The following is a 27045-nucleotide window of genomic DNA, read 5'->3' on the forward strand; positions in this document are numbered from 1 at the left end:
TTAATGACACCCAGAGGTTCTCACATTGATGGAGTTGATGGTCTTTGGTGATGGATGAGGGATGAGGGCGATGGTGGTGAGGAGCGTGTGAGCCTGTTCCTCTTCCAGCTCTCTGTTTCTCATGAGGTCGGTCAGTAGCACGACGCAGTTTTCAGAGCCACACACTGGTAATGCCTCTAATAACGGCTGCCTGTCCAAACAGTTCATCAACATCACTATACGGCAGAGAGTCGTGGAGAAGATTACTGATAGTCCGGGCACAGAGGTCAATTTTAACCCTGCATTGTGTCTACTGAATAGTCTCAAAGGAAACGAGGGAATAAGTAGGAGGAAAAAGCCCAGTGGCTAAAGGTAGAGCTCACTACTGTCTGTCATACTGAGACACTGGACGGAGACAGCCTCATATGAATGGTTAGAATATTAAAATAAATGGTAAATTAGACATCTATACAGAAATCTGGGACCCTTTTTAACACAGATCAGAGACCTCTAATCCAGGACTAACCCTAATCTCATCTGTAATTGGCAAGAAGGAAAAAATACAAAATATAATAAATTTTCATATTAAAAACACAAATGCAATTAAATTAAATTAAAGCAATAGTTGTGAAGTTAAATTAACTGTTCAAAGGTAAAAATCTGCTTCTAAAGCTCACTAACCTGACACACCATAACTTGTTTATCCACCCCTGACAAAACAAAAGAGTAGAGGCCCATATCCAAGTTATCTCAGGGCCGCTGTGGAACCAAGTCTTTAAATTATTGCCCTTAAATGTTGTGTCCTACTTGAAAAGCCATTAACTTTTAACCCTTTGCATAAAAAAGTTGTATCAGTCTGCAGCTCACACTGAGGGAAACAGGTTGTTTGTGTCACAAGGTTTATAAAAAAATAAAATAAAGAAGAAGAATGTTAATTACCTACTACCATCAAATGAATTAGGTATGAAAGCATATGATGTGGTCAGGTGTGTAAATGTTATTGAGTGATGTGAATGTGACTTCCTGAGGGGGAAAACCAAACATGAAACCCACAATGTGTTGTTGGGTCTGTCAGTGCAGCTGGAGGCTGTGCTACACGAGCTAACAGTTGCTCCAGAATCTGCAGATCTCCAGACTCACAGCAAGAGTGGAATCACTATTCTCAAAATGTTTTTACTTTATCTTTGGCGTTACCTCCATTCAATTTAGTTAATCCAGTAAATATGAGGTTTCAGCCAAGTGGAATCCGTCACTTGTCCTCTATGTCTGGTGTGTTCCCAAATGTTATTATCCATCTATTGTATTAGTCTTGATTCATGCATGGTCATCCACTGCAGTGGAGTAAATATTCAGTAAATATTCAGTAAATACTGACCAGTCATTGCGACACTTGAAAGACGCTTCTTCCCAGAGAGTCTTGAGTTGGGAGAGAGTCAGGTGTTTGAGTAGAAAAGCCAGGTGCAGGAACTCCTGTGACACCTTTTATGATCAGATAGAATACACACAGTTTATTATCCTGCTTTATATTTATAACACACACACACACATACACACACACACAAACTGCCTCCTGTGAACATCCCCACACAATAATTACATCACAGACAGTTGGCCCCCGGCTCCAAGGGCCTCTTTTTAAAAAAAACCTTGCAGGTAAATAGGTCATAATTATTGTTACCACATTGTGTTTAACTAACCCTCTGTGCATGCGAGTCATTAAAATATTTGGCTCATACGGGCAGCAAAATCCCAGGGGAAGTACAACCAAACACAACTATTTCATTGGTGTGGGTGCTACTTAGAAATTATACATATTTTGTTGAATGCATATTGCTTAAAAATAAGTAATAAGCCGTCTCGAACCAGTTTCATTGGAGCCTATACCTGTTGTGGGTTTGAGGTGAGGCTACATAACATCCTGAGAGTCTGACTGGCTTGTCGTGGGGTTGACAACCTGGATTTTCCTGGTTGTGCTGTTCCCTCCTCCTCAAACTGCAGGTCCGTTTGCACACTACGACTCCAAGAATCTGCAAGAACAGTCAGGTGGAGGGTCATTCACTGAATTCAGGTCAACACGAGCATGATAAGTGATTTTTTTTTTTTTTACGTGTTCCTGACCTGCTCCTGAGGGACTTCCTGGCTGGGCTCTGAGCAGAAGGAGCATTGACACCGTCTGTGTCCTCACCAACACTGCATTACTGGACCACAGTGCCATGGAAGAGGCTTCCGTACAGTTGACCTCCTCCATCACAGTGGATCCGTGTCGCTGAACACAGTGCAGTTCTGACTGCACCGACTGGCAAAAAGACAGGAATCAATCCTCATGAATGAATTGTGTTACATCTATGGTACCATTCAAAAGTTTGGGTTCACCTATACAATGTTTTTTGTGTTTTCCATTAAAACTCACACTTTTATTCATCGAAAGATTTGCAAGATTAGAAATAATAATTTTGCCCTTTCGTCAAAGAACCAGCAAAACTGTTTTCAGCTGTGCTAACATAATTGCTCAAGAGTTTTCAAGGGTATTCTAATCATCCAATAGCCTTCTAACGCGATTAGCAAACACAATGTACCATTAGAACATTGGAGAGATGGTTGCTGGAAATGTGCCTCTATACACCTATGTACATATTCCATTAAAAACCTTAATGTTATATTAATTGGGGAAAAAGTGATTTTCCTTAAAAAATAAGGACATTTCTAAGTTACCTCAAACTTTTGAACGGTATTGTGTATTTAAAATAAGGAGGCCATACAGCAAAGTAACAACCACAATCAGAAAGAAAGAGAAATAAAAATGAATCAGATACTTACAGTCCAAAAATAACAATATCTATGTCATTTCTGTTTAAGACTTCCAAAGGCCAGAAGGGTAAACTTACAGTATCTTCAGTCAAAGCCACTGAATGAGGCCAGAGGTTTGCCATCCTGGGCTCATGGCACTGTTTGAGATCCCTGGTCTTCTGCAGGACAGGCCCTTGCCTCTCATATCTGCTGGTGCACATCCCATACACGTCTGTCTGAGGACGAGGCATTAAAGATAAGTCAAAAAATGACTGTATATGATCCAGTATATAATGGTGATAATGACAGTTATTGTTAATGGGAAGAGTAAGAGGTATTTGTCAGACAAGAGGAAGTAGTTGTTACACTTGTGTGTAAATGGGGCATAGACCCACATCAGCCCTCACCTCCTCTCTTAACTCCTGTTTGGCAGACATGTGGGAGGTCTGGAGCATGCTCAGTATAGCTCTTTTAATGTTTAGGGCCCACACCTGCTCCCCTTCCTGGAGACACAGAGCCGTGACCTTTCCCCCCTGGAGGGAGAACTTGAGGCGCGTCCTCTCCAGTGACTCCCTGGGACACAAAAACACCAGATGAGCCCCCCGAGACCCAACAACAGACAAGCAGGGCATCTGAAGAGAGTATCACATTCAAAGGAAAAACATTTGGAGCATTCCAAAATGATCAGGACTATAACTGTGCTTGCTGCAGACAAAGACTACACATACACACTCGCACATCTGCAAAATAACTGAGCAGAAGAAAGGCAAATTAATTTCATAAAAACACACAATGGTACAAAATCTTCTTTGCATTACCTCAGGCTTTTTAAGCGCTGCACAGAGTGCTCCTTCTGAGGGGAAAGCCTCTTAATCTGTGGATTCCTAATCTGTTGAACATATATGAACCCACACTATCAAGCACATTATCATAGACCTTTTGGGGTGTGTTATTAATAATTTTTGAAAAAGCTGACCTGCATCATAAGGTGACACTTGGAGACCACATCGATGTCAACCACACAGTCCAAAGCCAGTCCGTTCCTGCCAGCATTAGAGCCATGAAGGGTGGTGGTAATTGTTGTGCTATATCTATAAGTATACCTCACCCCTCTCTGAAAGGATAGATCCGGGGTAGGAAATCCTGTGTATACGAAATTATGTGATTAAAATAACTGAAGAAATAACCTGAAGCAACCGAAATTGGAAAAAAATAAAAATAAAATGTCAACAAATTTCAACAAAAATCCTCACCAGCACAACTTGAATCACAACGATTTGGTTCCACCTGAGAACAATCACACACTACACAGAAACCACGGAATGAAAAATCGCAGACGTGTTGACAAAAACATACACAACCTTCACAAAGACATGTAGAATACATCTATAAAACAATCATGTCAGCACAAGCTTCTTTTCAATTAAAAAATGAAAATGGCATAAACCAAAAAGCCATAAAAGCTCACCTTGCAGGAGGAGAAAAGTCAGTGCAACGTGGAGACAGTGAAGCCATGATATGAACACAGCCATAGCAACCTAAAACTCACTGCAGGTCTGGCTGCCTCTACGCAGTCTCATGTATATGAGATGAAAACGAAGCACTGTTCCGAGTCACTGAATGACCACACTTGTACGTGGGCTTCAACAGTGACCCGTGCCGCTCGCAGCAACCAATCAGGAAATACCTTCCAAGCTGGAGCTACAAACATCCAAAAGGCCAATCACTTGACACAACACTGGGCCTCAGGGAAAAAAAGAGGGTTTTTCTACACCCCCACCGAGTTGGATCGACATAAGACATGAGCCACATATGGAGAGAAAAGTCAGTTCACTGCGGGGAAGTTAAACCATAGGAAAACTGATAGGCAGACAGTATGATATCACATAAGAATAAGTACTATTTTGAATGCTTTGATGAAATTTGACTTAAGTACAAATACAATTATCAGTCTAAAAAAAGACCCAAGTAAAATAAACAGTAAAATACTTCTTACCTTTGTTTTTCTTGGTTTGTCCATTTGGGCACCTGTAGAAATATGGAGGCACAAAATGGCACCCTCAACAAAGCAAAGCCCTTGTCTTGAGTGTGTATTTAAGTTTTATTCCAAAGCTGTGAAAACTAAACTTATACAAATATACTAATCCCTAGTGTATTCAACTTCTGCCAACAATAACTCCTTCTATATGTCACACACTGGAACTTAAAAATGTAGCAAAGCACAATGCTACTGCTAACGCTAAATATACATTAAGAAGTAAAGGTAAAATTACAGGTGTAAGTAAATGTACAAATGTAAATATAATTTAAAGGTAGGTAGCTAGGTAGGTACATAGCTAGACAGACAGATAGATATTTGGGTTTTACTTTATTATTACTTTTTCTGAAGACAATGCTACAGTTGAAGAGAGTCATCCAAAGAGAACAGAGCCATCTAGTGTCGGTATCTTTTGGACCAAACAAATGATGAAGAAAGTACACATTTTGGGAACTACCACTATGCTGTGGACTGAACTCTTTCACATGTGAACTGAAATGCCCTCCAGCACTCCAACCACGTTCTCGTCTCAAACCTCACTGTCTAGGCTGAAGATGAATTATCCAGCACGCCTTTCATCCCGGTCTCCTTCCCCCATCATTACCCAAGCTGCTCGTACTTGCCACCTACTATCCACCACGCTGCACCCGACGCCGCCACCGCCGTGGTCCACGCCCGAGCCTCCGACGTCAGTCACTGCGCGCTCCTGCCTGATGCTGCGTTCAAATACTCGGAAAAGTGCATTTTAACAGCGTGACCCAGTTTCATCCCAACTTCGGGTTGTCAGAAAGCAGCGGTTATGCGCTTTATTGCATTATTTATGCCAGACATTGATTTGTGCGCTGGATTAAAAACAATAATCGATGTTATTTTTGATATAACACACAAAAATACTGAAACATAAATGCGCAATAGGTGTATTCCCACTGGTGTCTAATACTGCAGTTTATATAATAATACGCATCTTATGGAGACTACACTGGGGTAATTGTAATGATATATAATAATTTTAGTGTTGTTTTAATAGACTTTACGTAGCGAAAGCGCCGGGTAATTTTTCACCGAGTGTACCTGAACGCCTTGTTGGTCCGGACCAGGGGGCGTAGGTTTGACCGGCTTCTCGGAGGTTCAGACACAATGAACCGTCAGTCGGTGAGGTGCGTGCGTGTTGACTCGGGGGTGTTGGCACTGTTTTAGCACATTATTCTTCTCACTCGTGCCTTTTCTTTGATTAATTTGGTTATTTTCGAACTACTGACGCGCTGTATGGCGGTTACAAGGTGCGGCTGGAAACGGTTGGTTCGTCGAGTTTGATGAAAACGAGGTCGGGTTCAGACAACCGTTAGCTCCCCCCCTATTTTTTTATTTTTGTTATTTTTTTACGAACTAAAGGTCAAGAAAACAAAGACAGATAACGATGTCGTTGACTGCTTCATCTGATTATTTCGCTGCCGAGTGTCTGGTGTCGATATCCAGCGGTCCCGTGCTGCACAGACCCACCCCGGTCATCCCCACCAGTCAGCCGGCCACGGCGGGCCTGCTCCCTGGGGAGCCAGACGGGACGAACGAGGACAGGGAAGTGCGGGAGACTCTGAGGCTAGAGGGGGCGAACATGATGGCAGTGGCCGGTATCCTTACCGACCTGCACGGTAAGTTCCGCCCCATGTCGGCCTACTCGGAGAGCAGCAACTCATCATGTGGTGGGGAGAGCGGTTACACCACGTTGTCGGACCCAACCACCCCAACCATGACCCCCTCCGCCACCCCGATCCCCGGACAGCAGCTGAGGGGGGGAGGAGGCGTGGGGCCCCCACGGTCCCCGGTGAAGCGACACCAATGCACTTTTGACGGATGCGACAGGGTTTACGGAAAATCGTCGCACCTGAAGGCTCACATCCGGACACACACAGGTATGGAGACAACAACAGTTTGGTTACATCAGCACTTTAACGTGTTGTTGAGCGTAACATGGCCGCGAACCCGTGAATATCAACTTTTGTCAGTGATAACACGCTCAAAGCTCTTTTGTACTGTGTGGGATTAGCTCGTAGCAGCGTGGTGATGGTGAATTTTTCTCCCGGTTTGGTTGAATAACGTGGCCAAACAAAGACGAAAGATAGAAGAAGAAAAAACTCCCCCTCAGAGAGTCTGACAAAGAAGTAAACTAACAAAAGAACTGGGCTGGACGTTAAAAACCGGTGACGAAGGTCTTCCTTTCGACTGCATTTGCATATGAAATGAACGTAAGACGAAACCTTAGCGTCGGGGGCAGAGGGTTCACTGTAGGACACGGGCTGCCCTGATGATGGCAGCAGCAAGTGCTGCATGTTTGGCTACTGTAGTTTTTCTGTGGACATCCCATCATCACACATGAACCGAGCTAAACATCCACTTTGTCTGGCGTGTGCTACCGCTACGCTCTCGGTTGTGCTGTGTAAAAGCTTCGTGTGACCTTCACACGACCCGCGTGTTATTGTAGTATTGAAATGCGTTGGGATTTCTTCTTTTCTTTAAAAAAAAAAAAAAAAAAGTGGACACGGTGCGTTCATGATGAGTGACTGAGCACGCGCAAACGGATTAAGGGCAGGAAATAAAGAGCGGTGGGAACGCCCACTCAAAGTGTCCTGCAACAAACAACGTGGCCTGGTTTTGTGATCTTGAAAATGGCAGCGAGCATCATCATCATTCTCTTCCTCCTCCTCGTCGCGTTGCCTGAAAGAGATTAGTTGTAGATTAGGAGAACTAATCTGGAGGATTTAATTCCCTAGATATGTTTTGTCAGGACGATGCAGTGATGAAGGCTGTAGATTTGTCTCCATCTTGGTATTCAAACACAGTCATTTTTATATATTTCAATAGTTTTCATTCGTGGAGTTTTCACTATAAGCAATTTCACACATTTATCTATTTATTATATACATATTTACATGCTCGTCCATAACAAAGAAATTATAAAAGCAATGTTTCGTTTTTGGACAAAAAAATATATTTTTTTAGGATGTTAACATTTTGAGGTATGAAGATGATGTCACATTTTACAGGCCATGTAACAACTCATCGGTTAATCTGTAATAAACATAATTTTCTGCAGCTCTTCTGCCACTATTTTATTAATTTGTCAAACTTTATCTTTATTAAAAACATACATATTAGCTTTAAGGAGCACAACGTCTGGCACAATTTCCTGAAAATACAGTGATAAAATTGCATTGATATACAAACAGCTAATGAATCAAGCTAGCTCAAGCAAATTAGAAATACATGTGTTAAAAAGGGCCTCAGTAAAAGCATATCTTGTATCTTAGAGTTTTAATCATTGGATAATTATGTCGATCAACTAGTATATCAGTAGCTTTTTTTCAATCTAAAATACCCAGCATTCTCTAATTTTTTAGTTTTGTTTGTCAGAAGGTGTCACCTTTTCTGACCGTAGACCAAATAATATTTTCATCGATTACAACAAATTAATTAATAATAATGTTTCAACTATTATTACTAATATTAGCATGTTTTGAGTTAAATGTGTTGCATGCGTGTACGTGCAATCTCTGTGAAATGTCTTATCATGACTCTTCCCGTCTCCACTCTGCAGGAGAAAGACCCTTCCCATGCACTTGGCCGGACTGCGAGAAGAAGTTTGCCCGTTCAGATGAGCTCGCCCGCCACACCCGCACCCACACAGGAGAGAAACGCTTCCTGTGCCCGCTGTGCGACAAGCGCTTTATGCGTAGCGACCACCTGATCAAGCACGCCCGCCGCCACCCTGACTTCCATCTCTCCATGTTGAAACGCAACAAAGGCCCATCGTCTGCTTCCAGCCCAACTATGCAATACTAGGATGGGTCTGGGTTGGGGATTCCTGTGTGCCAGGGTCAGCAGGAGCACAGAAACGCCTTCAGTGGTTTCAGGTTTAACCAGCTACAATCAGATCCACTGATAAAGGAGTTAGAGTGACTGTGTTGCGCTCAGAAATGTGCACATACACACACAAGAGCTGGATGTGAGGGACAAGCAGCCTAATTAATCTCAATCCACCACGATGAGTCATTTGACCACTATCCACCTGCTCAACATAACTAGGGTTAGTTATCAAGAACGTTCCAAACTTACAAAATTTAAGGATTTGTATATTTAAAAAAAGGGTTGCTTTTTGATTCCTCTTATCGTTTCCTGAAAGCAAATTATGGACTTCCAGTCACATGCCTGGTTACGTGTGTATGAACTCATGTGTAATGTTTACTACATGCTAGACTGGAGCGGTAACTTCTTAAAAACATGCAGCGAGTAAGTCAAATTAAAATAATGGAATGGAAATTAATACACTTAAGGGCAAAATTCTCATGTAATGTGACATATTTACCACATAAGGGTGTAAGTTTGCAGTGTCTCATTTATATGCAGTATTGTGACACTGTCAGTTTAAAATGATCAAACCTTTTTAAAGAACAATAGGCTAAATGGAAAAGGAGCCTTTAGTTTATCCACTGAACGATATGCCAGACAACTCGAGGTACTTCATCACATTGATGCAAAAATAATTCTGTGGAATCGTTTATGCCGTACAGCTGTCAAGCTGGGCTCACTGAGTTACCACTGCTGGCTGAAGTCTGGCTTTAAAAGCTCACAGTGGGAACTGAGGCAAAGTCAACAGAATATTTCCTTTCTTTTGTCAACTTGAAAACAATAAAATCAGCTTGCCATTTATGGCAGTTTACACCTATTCCTTTTTTTTCCTTCATTATTTTTGTTTTCCTCAGAACAGGATTCGATAAGAACTGGAATCATAAAGCAGATGTCACTTGTTTAAAAACAAACAAAACAACAATCCTTAACATGACCACATTGCTCAGCTGAATCACTTTCACAAGTTGCAGGGATTTTTCACATTTTCTGTACATATTCACCAAAGGCCAAAAGTTGTTTGTGGTTAATTTCCTGATTGTCGTGCCCTTCACGACCATCGTATTTCACCGTGGTAGCTCGATATTGTGATGTTAGGTAGTGAGGCAGTGACTAGAAGCTGTTGAGCGTTTTCTTTTGTAGCTTTTTGAGTTTTATTGATGACACATTCCTTCATTTTTATTGCATAACCATCATCGAGGTATCGTCAATAAGTTGTTTCTTGTGTATTGAATTAAAAGTAGATCATATATTATTATTTTTTTCCTCCAGAAAGTGGGTCACACTGTTTGCACGCCATCCTCAAGCCTAGCGCAGTTATTCACAGAACGCTCACGGTAGTATTATCTCTAATACTGATGCAAATGTATATAAGCTTTAAGCTTTTAATGTAGAAACAAGGTAATGCTACTAGCAGCAGAATTAATACATTTGATGAGTTGTAGTCCTTATATTAGGGGTAACATTATATGCTTGATAGAATGAGATTGCTTGTGAGTGCTGGTGTGTATGTGGTTTTTTTATATATATATAACTGGCAAAATTGTGTATGTGATGGTAACTATTATTTTCAGCCTGCTGCCTTCAAAGTTAAGGTGTTTCCCCCACAGCTCATCAGGAGTTGCTGAGGTTTCATGATCAGGTGTGCACCACGTACAGTTTAGCTTTCAGCTCCAGTTAAACTGCGAGTTTTAAAAACAATTCTTCTTGTACCTCTAGATGTCAAAATTGGTCTGAAAGTGATGTAATCATGGTTCTGTTGATGACCGCTAATCCAGTAGACCTTCTGTTGTGAAGTCAAAGCAGCGGGGGTGTAACTAACTTACCGATGCTGTTTGAACCAGCACGCACATCATTTGACGGCAGCCTTTAACAATGATGTTACATTTGTGTTGGATGGAACCAAAATGGCCATTATAGTTTAAAAGCCACTGCTGTAAAAAAAAACAAAAAACTTTTGATGTCAATATTGAGCAATACAGCGCCTAAATATCACCAGGACAATTCAACAATCTCAAAACAAGCTGCATTTAAACTTGATATTTAACATCTCCTTGAGCACATGCAGTGTCCAGGTCTGATTCTAGAAAGGTTGAATCGTTTTCTTCTCTGTTTTGTTGTTGTTAATGTTTCCACACTGTCTGTCCCAGTCTTGGACATAATTCCTTTTATCTCAGTGAACAACAAATCCTTCAGGAAACTCTGAAAGCCTTAAACTATGTCATAACTACTTTGCACCGTGTTTACAGTTGGATCCTTGTATAGGTATAGATGCCCCTGCACTGGGCTTATTACAGATACTCATTATGCAATATGGCACTTTTTTCCTACAGGTGTGTTTGGCTGAATAGTGTAATGGCTTGCTACTGTGCTTCTATAAGCAAGCGCCGTGGAACTTTGCTGACGTGTTAATAATCGATAGTTTGTAAAACTGCCTTCTTTTTTCCAAGTGCTTTAGAAAGTGTGTTTTAAGAGTAGTTTGTGTTTTCTTTTATTTGAGTGTGTGCATAGTCAACCTGGCCATTTGTGGAAGTTGTTGAATTAGATTTATTTTATTTTTTTGTAATGATTTTTCTTTTTCGTAGTTTTGTGCGCGTCATTGTCGCTCGCAGATCTGTCGATGTTTGTGTTGCTTGCGCACTAATATCAAAGAGAACATCAGGTGTCTTCCTCATTCATACATCAAACTATCATCATAGCTACAATTTCACTGTTTTCGTCTTTCTTTTGTTTCCACTGGAGTTGTACTCATGACTGTAACTCTCGAGTTTTGTACACGTTTACTCAGAGGTTTTGACCTGTTGATAGTTTTTGGTTGCTGCTGGCAGTAGCCTCAAACACGGACTGTTGAATCACACACACACACACAAATACCTGTTTTCTATGAAATGGATCTTTTCTCACAGATGGACGGAAGTGTCTTGTTCTCTCAAAGCTAACATATCACAAAACATACCTCACTCTTTTTTTTTCTCTGGTATCTGTACAGCTTCCATCCAACTTGTTCAGAAATTAATATAAAGCCATTCATTCAGCCTTGGGTTTCAGAATTTATATCAGCTAAATGTTTTGTACCTTTTTGTCCTTTTGTTGTCAGTAGCCTTTATGCAACATCTCTACTACATGTGTAGCAGTAGACGTTCTTTCTTCTCGCCTCAGTGACGTCCTGTTGTTCATAGACGGGGGTAAATTATAACAATCTACTGGATCTCTGTCTAAAGATAAAGCTCACTGCTAGCGTTTTTTTTGTTTGAAAGTAGAAAAATCCTCGTCGATCGTCACCTCACTGCAGATATCAATTGAAAGAGCTCAGTCCAAATCTCTTTGTTCATATCACTGAATGTGGCTTGATGGCAGAGGAGCGTTATCCACTTTGGATTAGATTTTCCGCTGCGCTGCCTTTTTGTTGAGGAGAGAATGAAATCGTCACCACACTAATTCAGATATGCACATTGTACAGAAACTGATGTTTTTAAATTGATGCCTAATTTTTACATTAATGTAATTTTTAAAAAAGAAAAATCCTCTTCTCAGAGCTTTAGTTAAAAAGTGAACTGTGGAACTAAATAATTGCTGCAACAAGCTGTTTTTGATATTTATATTCTCAGGTGTCTTACATTTTGAGCATTGGAGTTTCACTATATCCTCTGCAGCACCGAAGTACAAGCATGTTTTTGTTTTCTTTTCTTTTGTTATGCTGATTAATTTATTACAAAAAGTATAATTTGTGTGGTTTAATTATTCTTTTCATAACTCACTTTGTGACATGGGACAATACTAATATTACGTGGTTCCACTTTCTTTTTGCTTGACATGAAAATACCAGTGCTTTTTTTTATTATTGAGAAAAAAAATAAAGATTCTTAAGTTGATTGTGTTGTTCATTTCTTTCCTACATTTTTTTTTTCTTTTAAAAAAAAAGAGACATTTGATTTTCTCTGTTAAAGTACAAAAAAAATGCTGCTTTAAATGTAATTGAAAATACATTTTGCACCTCAGGCTACAGCCTCTTTAACGCGTAAATAAGTGGACAAACCCTGGAATATTACATGAACACATTAACTGAAGCTTTTAAATGACACAACTGCGGCGTTTGGTTTAAGTTTCCATCTTTGCTTCTGCTCTGATTCAAACAAACACACAACTGTTGCCTGGTTACGTGTTTCTGCCACAGTTACAAAAAAGTGGTTTCTCCTTTGAACACAATACTATTTATATTAGGATATATTGTATTTAATGTATTGGCATTATTACCTACATGGGGTTTTAATTTATATTATATAATTACAATAATTGAGTCAGTATTAAATAAAATATATAAAACATTTCACTACTATGTAAAACGTTTGAATCGACCTCGTGGCAGCAATGTGTATTTAAAAAATAGAGAAAATCAGTTTTTCTACACTTAATCATTATTTGGTTCATCAGCACAGACAAAAAGATAATTATAAGTTAAAATGTTCAAACCAGATAAATGTTAAAGATGAACAAATACTTTAAGTTTAGTTATTTCTATCATCTATGCTGACAGACATGCACTTTCAAGACTCCACATTGTTTGGTTTGGTCTTGGCAGATTTATTTTTCTTGAGTTTCTGATTGACTTTACCTGGGACTGGATCATTTATCAAAGTAAAAAAAGAATTAAATGTTTTACAGAGTGGGAGAGGTCAAGACAACCAACAGCTAATGTGTGCGACAGGTTGTTTGTGTGTATATACGTGTTATGTGGAAGTATAGGTATAAGGAGAGGGAAGACACAGCACCACGAGCAGCTCAAGGAGGAGATGTCGAAATCCTGGTCCCTCAGTTTCCTGCCCACGCTGCTGTTTGGCCTCGTCTCTTTTTCCCGGTCTGTTTCCACTGCCTCATCGTTCCAGACGGTGGAACGTCTCTGCGCCGCTGACGTAGCCCTGGGTTCTCCGGTGTAGTGCATGGGAACTGAAAATGCTCTCAGTTCCTTCTGCTCGTGCTGCTGCATGTAGGAAGTTGACGGGTTTGAAGATGTTGAACAATCAGTTTCACTTCACTTTAGGCTGCGTTCAGGAGGCTCTTACTGACAATGGCAGGATGATATTTACACATATAAACAGCAGATGAGACTCACTTTGGGTGCTTGTTGGACATCAATTGTAAGAACTGATCCACAGGCAGGATTCTGTGTCGAGGTTCTGCCTGCAGAAGCTTTTTGGCCTTCTGCAGAAACACGACGTAACCCAAAGTCCACAAACCACCCAGGACGACCCACATAACTTCAGACAGACAAACAGGTCGGAGAGTGCGGTGTTCTGAATAAAAACATAAATTTAAAGATATTTTAACAGTAATCTAAGTGTGTAAGTGCAGTAAGTGTTCTGATTTTCCGCTTGAATTTGTGTTAACAAATACAACATGCTGGCGCTAATAACACAAAAAAACAAGATATTGGAGTGTTTTTGATCAGTCTTAAGTAGCTCTGGACCACTCCTCCAAAACTGCACTAAATGAGTGTGTTTAAAGCTGTAGTGCGTAACTTTTACATAATGTAAGCTCAACCACGCAGCTCTCTCTGCGCTTCTTGGAATAGCAGTGTTTTCATGTCTCTGGCGACATTCGCGCACTGCACAAAGAGGTGATGCTGAGGATTTTTACATCACCACTTTTGTACGGAGGACAGCGGAATAACAGCTAAAGGGTTGGTACATGGACCTGGAGTCGTCATTTCAGAAAGCCCTGCAGACTTTGCACCTGAGGAGTGAGGAAAGTCTGAAGTACCACAAACAAAAATGTCTATCACTCACTGCAGAAGCTCAGTTCGTCTGGTTTTACTTCCAGCAGCTGGTTTTTGAGCTTTAAAACAAAACCACTGACAAACTGTCAGAAAGTGTATTTTGGTGTGTTTCCACCTAGAGACACGTTCACACACGGCACGCTATGTAGCTCACTGACACAGCACAGCACACACCTCACCTACCAAGAAACACAAGCCTAACCGAGGGCTTTACCGTTCCAAACCGTACAAAAACCAAACTGTGCCATGATGGAAACACACCATTTGATTCACTGCTAGCTGTGTTTTGATGAAGGAATTAACACACTGCAGCTTTAATAAAAAAAACATTTTTTAAAAACACACACAAAGTGACTTACATCAGGTCCCAGTCGAGTCCCACTCTTATCACGTGGTCCATAATGGATCACATCCTTCTCCAGCACAGGCACCTGCTGCAGTTTCTTCTGTACCACCTAGAAGGCGACACATGGCAGCTACAATCATCATCATCATCATCGTCAATGAGCTTAAACTGTCCACAGTGCCATAAACAGCCAGCATCCAGATGCTTCCAGATGTTGAGGAAGCAAGTGTCGTCAACACTTAATCTGTTTCACTGCCATTTTTTTATAAATGAATAAAGATTAAAGAGGAATCATACTGTTATGGGAACATATAGTCCTCAGAATAACAAATGATATACAATACAAAGGCGACTCCAGAATAACAAAACATAAACTCCACTCCACATCTGTCATATTATGTATTATAGGTTTGTTGTTTCCAGCAGAGTTTCTTTCAGATTAGTACACAGGAATACATAAATTGTATTACGCAGTGTATATTTTCCAATGAAATGTGAAAATACGTGTAAAGTACATTTACCACACATCTGTATTTTTCTGCTTTATAGAGATATTCAGCTTCACCAATAAATATTGCACCATTTTACTTGACTTTCTTCATTCAACGACTATCTAACATGAAAGAGTCAAAGAAGCGGAGGAGACACAGAAACGAGAGGCGGAGGCCTTTCACACAGGAGTGAGACATGTGTCAGGACTGTGAGGACAAAAAATACCAAATATCTTACATACAGAGTGTGTTAAACGAGTAAACGAGGGCTTACTCAGAGTCAGCGAAACTCTCCTCTTCCTCCTGCACTGTCTGGTCTTGATCGAGGGACACTGGTAAATGTCCATAATGGTCCTTGTTGCACACAAACACGAGGACACCTGCAAAGAGGAAGACATCACACATCACACCCCAGTGCAAAAGATCTTCACATGACTGGAAAGTGGCTGATAAATGTCTCCACATACAGTCTGCTTATGGGTATTTATGCGATATTTATACAGTTAGTATCAATAAAATACATATTAATAACCGTGGGAACACTTTAACACCATGCCATCTTATTTCTGACTCAGTTTTCAACTTCATAATAACCATGTATTAGTGTTGTAATATTATAGTATCGACATATACTTTCCCATGTAATAAGAATTCAGTCACATCTTCACATGAGAATGAATGAAAATGGATATATTGTGGAGTTCAAATTCATCTTTTTCTATTTTATTGTCAAGCGATCGTCACTAGGTGATCACTATAGAAGTATTATTACTTCTATTTTCACTACAGCTTCAACGACATTTCTCACTTGAATGGTCGGTTTCACTTCCCTGATTTCAGCTTTCATACATAACAAATCGTATAATTACTACACTTCCTGATATTCTGCTCACTGCTCAATTTTCATAAGGGGTATTTTTATTTGATTTTACTTACATTTTCTGAATTATATACATATCATTACCTATAATTTATGTAATATTCTGCGCTTTATTTCTTATAATTGTGTATCTCTTTATCTGGCATGGAGCAACTGCGTGACCACACAATTACAAAAATTAATTAAAAAATAACTTCAATATGTTCTGGTTTTGGATCATGAACAGAACAATGTGGACATTCCATTTTGAGGTTTGACAATTTGACACCATTTTCTGACATTTTACGGACCAAACGAGTGATCGAACAATCAAAGAAATTATGGCTAGATTAATTGATAATCGAAATAACTGATTGTTACAGCACTACAGTAAAACAATTAGACATTTGATCAACTTAAGTTAATCCTATACAGCACAATAAAGTTTGCTGTTCCTTGCTTTTCACAACCATTTGTGCCTGACAGGAAATAAAAAGGTCTGACCTGCTCGTCTTGCAGAGAAAGCAAAGGCTATGATGTTGTCCAGATGGTACAGGTGCTGGGAATGAGGAGGGCGGAAGGCCAAAGCTTGGCTCTACGCCTCAGATCCAGCAGGAATGTGGAGTGCACAGAAAAGCAGCTCTATGTGGATACATTTTTTTGCTTTGTTGGGCATGTTTTGTCTGTCGTTTGGTCTCTAACAACATTTCCCAATCCTGGCCTTCAGGAGAAAGAAAGACATACAACATAGACAAATCAGCATTTGCAAAACAGCAGATACATAGAAATAATAAGTGCATCTTTACCAGATGACTAGTCTGTCCTTTGGAACGTCCAGTCTGTCAATGCATCCTATAAGAAGCATGCGAGTTGCGTGCGAGGATGGTGATCATCACTGTGTGCTTCAGCAGGAACCACTTTCTGTGGACTGCAGGTGTGAGATGCTCGGCCGACAGCTCGTCTGTGTCAGTGGGCAAAGGCTTATTTTCAGCAGGACACATCTATGAGTCTGTGGCAGAGTGACCTCAGACCTCAGGTGCAAGTGAGAGACTGAGACAGAGACTCACACACACACGATAACACATAGAGAGAGAGGGTGAGTGTGTGTACTCTGACTCTTGGGTTCTGTGTGTGTGTGTGTGTGTGTGTGTGTGTGTGTGTGTGTGTGTGTGTGTGTGTGTGTGTGTGTGTGTGTGTGTGTGTGTGTGTGTGTGTGTGTGTGTGTGTGTGTGTGTGTGTGTGTGTGTGTGTCCTTTTCCACTGTGCAGAGACAGGGTGAACATATATCTGTGTGTGTTCTTGTATGGATATCTTTGTGAGGACCAAGAACCCTAAAAACCTAAAGGATGTGAGAACATCTTTGGAAAGTGATGACATTTTGGCTGGTCCTCAGTCACATTCCGTCAGCCTTTAAAACGACTTTCTTGAGGGTTGTCTTTGAGTCTCTTAATTTATCGTTAGTTAACTTTTTTTTTTGTATTTGTGATATTTATTTAAGACGTGTGCTACTGACCTCTTGTCCAGGTTGACCTTGTAATGATAACTCCATCTCAATATGGGTCCTTTATCTTGTTAAACAAAGGTTAAATAAAATAAATAAATAAATAAAGGTTTAGAATTGGGTTTAGTTTAGGTTAAGGTACTTAGTTGAGATGGTTATGGTTACGGTAAGGGGCTAGGCAACGATTTGTGTCCTCACTATGAATGCTGAGGAAATTCCACTATGCGCGGAACTCAAGAATACAGCGTTTCCCACCGGAGGACTTTCACTGTGGCACGCCGGCAAAAACTGAAAAACACAACTCCCGGACCGCGAGTAGCATGTAGAAATATACAGTATTAGTGTATATATAAGTCGACATCTGACAGTGTCAACACGTCGTTGTTGTTGTTTTACTTCTCCGGAGTTTGTTGGTTAAAATGTCTCTGACGTCACGCGGCGCTGAGACGTCAGAGAACTGGATCCTGCTGCATCCAGCGGTGAGTGACGGGTTATAACTCCGTGCTGCTGGCACTGGTTCACTGATTTAAAAATAAAAAATAAATCACTCACCTGAGTTTGTTTGTTTGTTTGTTAGTATCTGGAAATGAAGAGTCTGGGTGTTGAGGACAGCGCTCAGCTGCATGCAGCGTTTCTGGTCTACATGGATCTAACTGAGGGTGAGACACGTTCACACATGGAACACACATGTAGTCCACACCGGGTTTTTTGGATCGCACGTGCACGTGGATGAGTTTTTAATGACAGTGTAAGCAGCAGGTGTCTAATGGAATCTATTGGTCTTTTCTGGTTTTGGTGCCTCTGTGGCCCAAACTTCAGTTGAAGGGTCAGTTAACATGATGGCAATAATAACTATACATTATTTATTCAGTTGGCCTAAATCCTGTGTCAAATAATTAGCACCAATACATGTAGAGGAATGTAAACTTTAATTCCCTAAATTTCTGAAAACTATTTTCTTCTAGCTGGTTTTCAAATGTCAACTCTGGGTTGAGCAAATATACCTTTCAGAGTCACTTTTCAAACTATCTACAATTGCATACTTATGTTTAATGTAATTGTTTTTTCAAATTCCTCCATGCATGGTTTGTGTGTTATTGTAGACTTTAAAGCTCCAGTGTGGCTGAGGATATCTGAGTAATCACTGAAACACTTCCCCACCTGATATGGGGCTTTTCCACTATGCAGTTATCATAAATACACTTCTATAGTGAATGATATATCGTTCCATATGATGGGATATCTTTATCGGTTGAAGCTTGTGTAACCAGACTACATGCTCAGTGGCCCCCAGGTCATTTGAGTTTGAGACCCCTGCTCTAACCACCTGCAGCCATCTTACCTTACTATGTAGCTGTCATCACCAGTGATGTAAAATGATTCCCACCCTCTGTGCAGCACAGGAGTGTTGCTGGTCTGCAAGAAAATACATCAGTGCTATACAGAGACAGGGAGTCACATAGAGGGAGTCGTGAGGAGCTCCTGGGCTTAATCAGCGTTTTGTGAACTCATTTAGCAATGGTTTGAATGTAATATTCATTTAGAGCCAGGTACCACATGTTTCACCTGAAGGATTTCTCCGACCGCAGCTTTAACTGTAGCTTCATTCCTGTTCAGTTTTACAGAATAAAAGTGAGCTCTCTGATTTTCTCCTTGCAGTTTATACCACAAAATCAATGCAGGTGAAGAAGAAGTGCACCTGACACCACAGTCGTCCCTTTTGCTGCGTCTTTGCTTCGACTGAGACCAGATAACGTCACTACTCTCACACACACACACACACACTAACTCATTTTCTCCGCAGTGCGTCGGTGGAAGGAGGTGTCTTGTGTCAAGAGTCCTGAACTGCAGTTGGTGTTGTTGGAGGGAAAGGAGAAGGAAGGAGCACACACGCAGACTGTCCTTCCCCTGCCTGTTCATAAATCACTGAGCCACAGAAGGTGAGGAGCACCAGACTCACCTGGAGAAGCTCTTGTGCTGCTCTAATCTAAAACAGTTTCTATCCTCTCTCTCTCTCTCTGCCATACAGCATACGACACATGCTGGACAGAGGGTTTCCGGCGCTGCTGTGTGCAGTGGGGTCCGACTCCACGCTGGTCTACCAGAGGATGACCGATGGGTTGGTGACACCTGACCCGCCTGCAGGCCCCTTCCAGGACGTGGGGAGGCGGCAGCACCGGAAGAGACGGCAGCAGCACTGAGCATCTGGAGGATGGAGTCGATGAAGCATAGAAGAGCACAAAGGATGAAAACCAGATGATCGGGGGAAAAAAAGCTACCTGAGTGACAAAATGGAGGAAGGTTCAGCTGGACTCTTCCACAGTGTCTCTCCAAGTATGAACCCTACTACAGACGGTGATTCACGGGCTTCAGTAAAGAACCAGTCACTTCAAGTTTAAGTAACTGGGTAGGAAAGAAGTGTTATGCCCCAGTAATACACAGGGATAAGAAAAAAAAGTGTCTTACATTACTGTGATTTTTCCATTTCATATTCACGGTTCCACTTTGTGTGTTGACCCTTTGAACCTGCTATGATTGACACAACTGTTGTGACGTCACCAAGACTATAAAGTTAAATAGATGCTTTGTGTAAGGTCTGGTCACATGACATTACTCACCAAATGAGGGGGGTTCATATAGAGTCCAGCTGTCACTGTTCTGAGACTGATACATATGTTGATCTGATGGTGATAACCAAGAGAAATGCCAGATAATCTTATTTTTTTAAAGAGCCCTCAAGTAAGTGTTGAGATAGCGTCTACCATAAAGTAATCCGAACTAATGTTTCTTTGGAATTATTTCATTCTAAACAGGAGTCTCGCGTTTTTGTCAGACGTGATAATTGTTGATAATTGAAAAATAGGATAGCGACTTTTAAGCAATAAGATGATAAAATCTTATCACTGACGGGGCTTGTTATTATCTCAGTCAATGAGTTGTGGATACTGAACTGATTTCATGATGTTATTTGGAGGGATGGGAAGAATCCATTAAAGGTTCAGTATGTAACATTTCAGAGGGTTTATTGGCAGAGATTGAAGATACAGTATGTGTATTCACCTTGAAAATAAAAATGGCCAAACAAAATAATAATAAAAAAAGAGTAAAAAAATCACCAAAAGTTACACACTGCTGCTTTAATTTGGCTATTTTTATATTGCTATCAACTAGCTAACGTTGCTGAAGTGTTATTGCGTTTGCAGTGGCTGCACGTCTTTAAGAACAAGACAACACCGTCACGTGTGGATATGTTACTGAAACGCTTTTAATTTTTCTAGAAAACAAAAATCCAACATAGAAACTTTACAACTTAACACTGGTGAGCAAAAACAAAAAGAGACATAAATCGGACTAATATGACCCTGCAGGTTAATACGGAGGAAGTGACCCTGCTGCTGTGTGAGTGCATGTGTGTCTTTTTATATAATGGTGCAACAGTGTTGGGATGAGGGGACAGATGGACGGACAGACTGGACTACATGGGGACAGAGATTACAACAATTTCAGCCCTGAGCCTTGATATTGGACATAAATACTCGACACGCTAACAGACCCGGACAGAAACAGACGGACAAACAAACACGCTGCACTGGTGCTGTAGAAAAGAGGTACATACTGTGTCTGGAATGCAGTAAGTTTCCAACCTGTTGACTGTTTCAGCGAGGCCTTCGAGGATGAAATACTCAAAATGATGCGGATGGAGACACTTTTTTCTACTTTGACTCAAGTGTCCTCAACAGCACTGGTCTTAACTGCTGTAGTGTGTTTACAAGTGTCTATTGCACTCATGTATACGCGACCTTTCAGGGTAAGATATCCACGCAGGGAAAGAAAACACAAGTTCCTTCAGATCCCGAGATATCAGTGGCTTCGGTGAGGAAGTAGACTTCAATATTGAAGAGCTTTACAAACTTACGAATACTGAACCATGTTTGGTTAAGATGTCAGTCTCTCAGTCTCTCCTCTGGGTTAAATCGGACTAGCAGGCTGTGAGTAGGATGGCAAAAAGGTGCTTGATTCAAGTCCTTACTCTGTTCTTCAGGCATGTACATACAAGGGACGGTGGGAGACAGATTCCCCCCCTGGACATGGTTTCACATGGTAGAGCCCAACTCCAACACTGGAATGACAAGTCCTCTCATAGTGGGACTGATGGACAGACGACCACAGTGCTATGTCATATCCTCCTCCTCTGAACAGTAGTCCCGGCCCTTGGTGCAAACCAGAGAAGTGTTAATGTTTTTTTCTACACAAAATCAGCATTAATGGTAGTTCAATACACTTCGACATTGAGGGGTTTGACGGTTTGAACCTTTTTTCACGATTAAAACAAGATTTCTGATTGTTTCAGCTTCTTAAATGTCAATATTGTCTTTGTTTCTTTGCTCCACGTAACAAAGAAATCATTCAAACTGAATTATTTTGGTTTGTGGACAAAACGAGACGTTCGAGAACATCGTCATTTCCGGGTTTGACAAACACTGATGAACGATTTTTAACATTTTCTGAGAAAATAATCGACAGATTAATTGATTACGAAAACCATCGTTAGTTGCAGCTCTAATCATAAGACAGGTGGCAAAGGAAGGGGACGATGACTGGACCCGATGAACTGAAACTTCCCAAATACATGCATCGTTGTAAGTGTTGCTACCTTGAACGAACAGTGGACACATCATTGTGCATCATTGATCTGAGTAAATAACAATAACAATAACTTGAGGTTTAAGATGCATCTCCTGAAACTCCTACACCCTGGCTGTTCCTCACGTCTTCCATCTTAAAGTTATGGAGGCCACTATGTTCTGGGTCAGCATGCCTTCAACACATTAACCACACCACACTCACTGCAGCACCGTCACCAAAAACATGTTTTCAACAACAGCACAGGACAGACTGTGGCTCTTTTGCGGTGTCATCACGTCATCGTTTGTGTCCCCACTTTGCTGTAGATGAGGGATTAACCTCCATTTTGCTTCTCTTACGAGGCTCTCACTGTTCCTCACCTTTTCGATTTTCTCATCCAACATCCTGAAGAATTCTTGCTGACTCTCGGAGGAGTGGATGCTCCTGCAAAGTTAAAGAGTCGTCGTGACACACTTAATCTGTACAACGCAGACAAACACACTGCTGAAACACAACCTGTAAATGTAAGCACAATCACTGTGATACTTACAGGATCTTTTCATTTCCATCTGATCCTCTTTCATCCAGATGTTGGCCTTTACCAAGTAGAGCACTTTTCTCCTGCAGGACATCACGTGGATTAATAAGAAGCACACGTCTGAAAATGTCTGAATGATTTTTTGTCCTGATAATTTCCATTAAACCGCTGACAACAAAAAACATGAGACAAACTCGTCTAAAAATGTTTTAGATGTAGCTGCCAATTTACTTCAGAAAGTATTAAAAGTTGTGTTTCTAAGTGTCATCTGCAATCCATTTGTGCCGTTTCCTGTTTTTTTGAGGTTCTATTCATTTTGGCCGAGCATTTGTATTCTATTTTATTTCTACTTGGCCCGATTGCATTTATGTTATTATGAACAGGAGCAGCTAAATGTATCAGTTAACTTAAAAACATTCTCTTGTACATGTTATATACCACTGTCCTGTGCCTTAGTGTCTGAATATGAAGTTAATGTCATGACATGTCATAAACTGGCTTCATTTTATGATCAGGCAGATTATCAAAGACAGTAATAAAAGAAATAGAAATAAAAGAACAGAGTGACACACTGTGCTGTCCTGGCCATCCACTCCTCCCTCTTCTCCGCTGATGTACTTGACTTTCTCCACTCCTTTCATCTTGTACTCATCTGTGACAGAGAGAGGAGAAACACGTCTTATTAACACACCACAGCAGAGGTGAGCGGCGAACGCTCAGGCAGGCTCTGATCAGGACAGCCCTACATAGTCCTCAGAACTCTCGGTTGAGTAATTATGTGCTCGGATTCTATCCCTAGATACAAAAGCTGCTCATAACAAAGGTCGGCTAACACCAAAGACACGAGTCGTGAGTCTGGTTCATGCTGAGCTGCCTCCTCCACATCAACCCCACACATTTAGAAAGGAAATGATGATATAGATTTGATGCTATACCAGTGACTGACACACATTATCTGTAAATCAGTGGTTCCTTAACGTCAGCTCATGAAGCCAGAATAATCTTCTGACAGATGATACTGACTTGAGCTTTTTTTGAAAGAAAAATTCACGTAATAAAGGCCAAAAAAACTCACATATTGCCCCTTTTTCGTGGTGCTATAATCAACCTGATGCAAGCGATGCTTTTTCCAGTGACCTGTTGATTGTTCTAATCATACTATGTAAAAACAGGTGGGCTGATCATAATTATTATTGGCATGGTTGTATTTTAAATTTAAACATTTAAATAAACTCCTTTAATCAAATATTTTTTTTAAGTCTAAAATATACTATTTCAAGTTGTAGAAACAGAGATGCTGTAAAATAAGAGCAAAATAAAAGTAGAATTATCTGAACGCCTAATTTATGAGGTTTCAGTTGGACTAATGAATTCACATCCTAAATACACGTCCTTTAACAACGCTAAGGTGTCTAAACACTTCATTCACAGCTTGTTCAAAAAAAAATGTTAATAGATTGTTACTTCTAATGAAATAGGGATTTTTATGTCGAGAGCAGCGAAGCACAGTACACTATAGAGAGATTAACTTGTGTTTCATTTAGTTATTGTATTTGTACACAACATATTTATGACACACATAAAATAAAAACAGCAGTTGTGAGGATTTTGTTCATCTTTTTTTTGCATTAACATCAGAAATTGGCAGTTCCTTATTTATCGCTAATACTTTGACCTCAATTATTACATAATAATTAATCATGATAATGTATCTGTAGGAAATAGTGAAACTGTTTGGGACACATGATCAGCGATTAACCTGGATGTGTGTGCGGTTGGCAGACTGACCGGAGAGGAGGTCCCCATTGCTGTAGGCTTTACTCTGGCTCTCTTCACCATTTGGCACGGCAGACACCTGCTTCGCTGAGGTGCAGCCCATCTCCTCCTCTTCAGCTGCTCTGCTCCTCCTCCTCCTCCTCCTCCTCTGCCTCCTCCTCACCCCCGAGCAGGACAGGCAAACCTGAGGAGAGAGGCAGTGAGTGAGTGAGTGTTTAGATCGGAGTGCTGTCCTCTGGAGGTAAACCTCACCCACTAAGCTGCAGTAGCTTCCTTTACTAAGACCAACATCCCACTTCATAATGAAGTAGACTCACAAATAACGCTTTTTACATTGTTGTTGATGATGCATGCAAAAAAGTATCAATGTGGTTGCACGTGTGCCGTTCTAGAGGGCTGTAATGACATGGAAAGGAATCATAATTGAACAATGTGGCTGCTGATGTGAAATATATTCTCTGATCTAAAGCTGGGGACACATGACAAGATATTTTTTGCCCGATTTTACCCCAGAGGGCAGAGGGGTAAAGACTCAAATCCGCAAGTGTGTGAGGGAGCCAGACCTGACCTGGCCTCAGACGCAGTCAATCGAACACAATCAGGTAGGGTGTACGGTTTACTGACCCAAACGACGCTGAAGTTAGCCTCCGATTTGGCACTTAAGGGGAAATTAACTTAGACATTTTAGATAAGACATTAACTTTGCATGACACCCACTGTTGTATTTGGGAAAACGTTTATTTTATTTGTGAAAATGCTAAAGGGGAGATTTCACCGTTTTTGTTCTATACCTAGACCTCATTAGACCAGGCCCTGATCCAAAACCACTGTACCTGGACTTCTGAAATGTGGATTATCATACAGACTCATTAAACACATGATTCATAAAAACACACTCTCTGATTTGTGAAACTTTTATTCTATTTGTGAAAATGCAATAAAGGCACATTTCACTGATTTTTTCAGCACATAGACCACTTTGGACCAGGTCCTGACCCAAAACCACTGTACCCAGACTGCTCAAATCTGAACTAAATTAATCCAACTGCAAACATGTTTCCAACAGCAAGTAAAAAAAAGAATAGGTTTGATAGGAAATAGCATCAGACGCAAGTGTCTCTTTGCGAGAGTTTGCTCAAATGTTTGATGCATTCAGATGGTTTGACATTAAACGTGTGATCCCCAGTCTTTAAGTCGTCATAAAAAATCTGCAGAAGTCTTTTTCAAAATCTCCACACAACAGTGAAGGTTGTGTAGTGTGTGCCCATCTTAAGACTACAAACTGATGTGACACAAGTTTGATTGGAAAATAGGAATTGCACAGACGCCTGATTGTTGTTGGTGGTTATGGAGGTTTTGTGTCTGGGGAAATCATCTGAGCAGCATCTGTGGAGAGGCTGTCCTCTAAATCATCTAAAAACAACGGGACAAAACTCTGACTTGAAAGCAATCTCCCTGCATGTGCTCTACTATGTTTGATTATAAATTAGTAATGAAGTGCCCCACCCTTTGATGGAACCCTCAGTGACAAATCAGATTTATAGTAAGTGGTCTGTGACCGGGCTGGGAGTCACGCACACGGCGGTGTGGGGAAACCACCACCAGGACGTGCGCACGGCGGTGCCAGCTGCAGCGCCACAATGAGGCCTTTCAGTGTGTGGGGACGAGGAGGAGGAGGAGGAGGATGATGATGCCAAAGCGCCGGAGCATTTACACCGTTAATAGGAGGAGGTTTGATTTTCTGTGCAGGATTAAACTCACATCTCCACCGTTACATCAGCCGTTTAAAACCCACAGTGCAGTGTGCACTATGCGGGATCACATGTAACCCGATTACAAGAGTGTTTTTGCATCAAGGTTCAGGAGTATCGATCGATCCTCACATGGTTTGGTTGATTATTTACAGCTGAGTCCAGCAGCTGACTCTGCAGCTGCTCCTCACTCACTCACCTCTGTGATATCCCCCTCACTCTGCTCATATATTTAAAAATATAAAAACCTACAACTGCATCTAATATTTCCATTCAGTTGAAGGGAAACATAGTGACACAAATTAATTCCCACGAAAGCTGCAAAATATCAACAACATCGTTTTACAGCATCACATAAAGATGCTAACAACGCGGCTTCCTGCATAAATAATAACAAAAGACGTGAGGGAAGGAGGGGTCAGCCATTCCTCTGCCAGCAGACAACGACGAGACGAGTCCTTTTAACACAAACTGAACTAAATAAACAAACAAACAAAAGACACGCTATAGTAATAAGGCAGGCTTACCTTTTTGTTTCATCCATAGTTCAGTTCGGGGCTCCTTCCGAGACGTCTGACCGCATCTGCACCCCTCAGCTCCGCACAGGAGGCGCAGTCAGTCCGTCTGCCAGCTGTCTGCTCGGGCTGCTGGAGCTCATGTCCTGGTAACTGTGTCAAAGT

The 27045-nt window shown here is 41.0% G+C and overlaps 3 protein-coding genes across 3 annotated transcripts; 2 read left to right on the forward strand and 1 right to left on the reverse strand.

Annotated features, from left to right (window-relative positions):
- Positions 1 to 6221: 6221 nt before the first annotated feature.
- Positions 6222 to 8641, forward strand: LOC310927214 (Krueppel-like factor 9; the record flags this gene model as incomplete). Its single annotated transcript, XM_083889508.1, has 2 exons — positions 6222 to 6714; positions 8397 to 8641. The coding sequence occupies 2 exons, from the start codon at positions 6222 to 6224 to the stop codon at positions 8639 to 8641; spliced, it is 738 nt and encodes a 245-aa protein (XP_083745634.1).
- Positions 8642 to 18069: 9428 nt separating this feature from the next.
- On the forward strand, positions 18070 to 19875 carry tsen15 (TSEN15 tRNA splicing endonuclease subunit; the record flags this gene model as incomplete). The annotated part of the gene is made up of 4 exons (XM_083890549.1): positions 18070 to 18153; positions 18252 to 18333; positions 19479 to 19614; positions 19704 to 19875. The coding sequence occupies exons 1-4, from the start codon at positions 18094 to 18096 to the stop codon at positions 19873 to 19875; spliced, it is 450 nt and encodes a 149-aa protein (XP_083746675.1). The 5' UTR covers positions 18070 to 18093.
- A 1135-nt stretch (positions 19876 to 21010) lies between these two features.
- On the reverse strand, positions 21011 to 24730 carry LOC310927824 (uncharacterized protein C1orf21 homolog). Its single transcript, XM_083890227.1, has 5 exons — positions 24627 to 24730; positions 23411 to 23490; positions 22851 to 22921; positions 22681 to 22744; positions 21011 to 21885 (listed from the first exon to the last, which is right to left on the reverse strand). Exons 1-5 carry the CDS (start codon positions 24715 to 24717, stop codon positions 21847 to 21849), a joined length of 345 nt encoding a protein of 114 aa, XP_083746353.1. The 5' UTR covers positions 24718 to 24730; the 3' UTR covers positions 21011 to 21846.
- Positions 24731 to 27045: the final 2315 nt, after the last annotated feature.

Source organism: Microchirus variegatus, assembly GCF_963457635.1.
Source record: "Microchirus variegatus genome assembly, chromosome: 5".
Lineage (NCBI taxonomy): Eukaryota > Metazoa > Chordata > Actinopteri > Pleuronectiformes > Soleidae > Microchirus > Microchirus variegatus.

What these genes read in the sequence shown, in the direction of transcription:
- LOC310927824 (XM_083890227.1), bottom strand. Translation starts at nt 24,717, where the DNA reads ATGGGCTGCACCTCAGCGAAGCAGGTGTCTGCCGTGCCAAATGGTGAA. An exon ending in CAATGGGGACCTCCTCTCCG is followed by an intron (nt 23,491 to 24,626) that starts GTCAGTCTGCCA and finishes TCTCTGTCACAG; the next exon opens with ATGAGTACAAGATGAAAGGA. An exon ending in GATGGAAATGAAAAGATCCT is followed by an intron (nt 22,745 to 22,850) that starts GTAAGTATCACA and finishes TTAACTTTGCAG; the next exon opens with GAGCATCCACTCCTCCGAGA.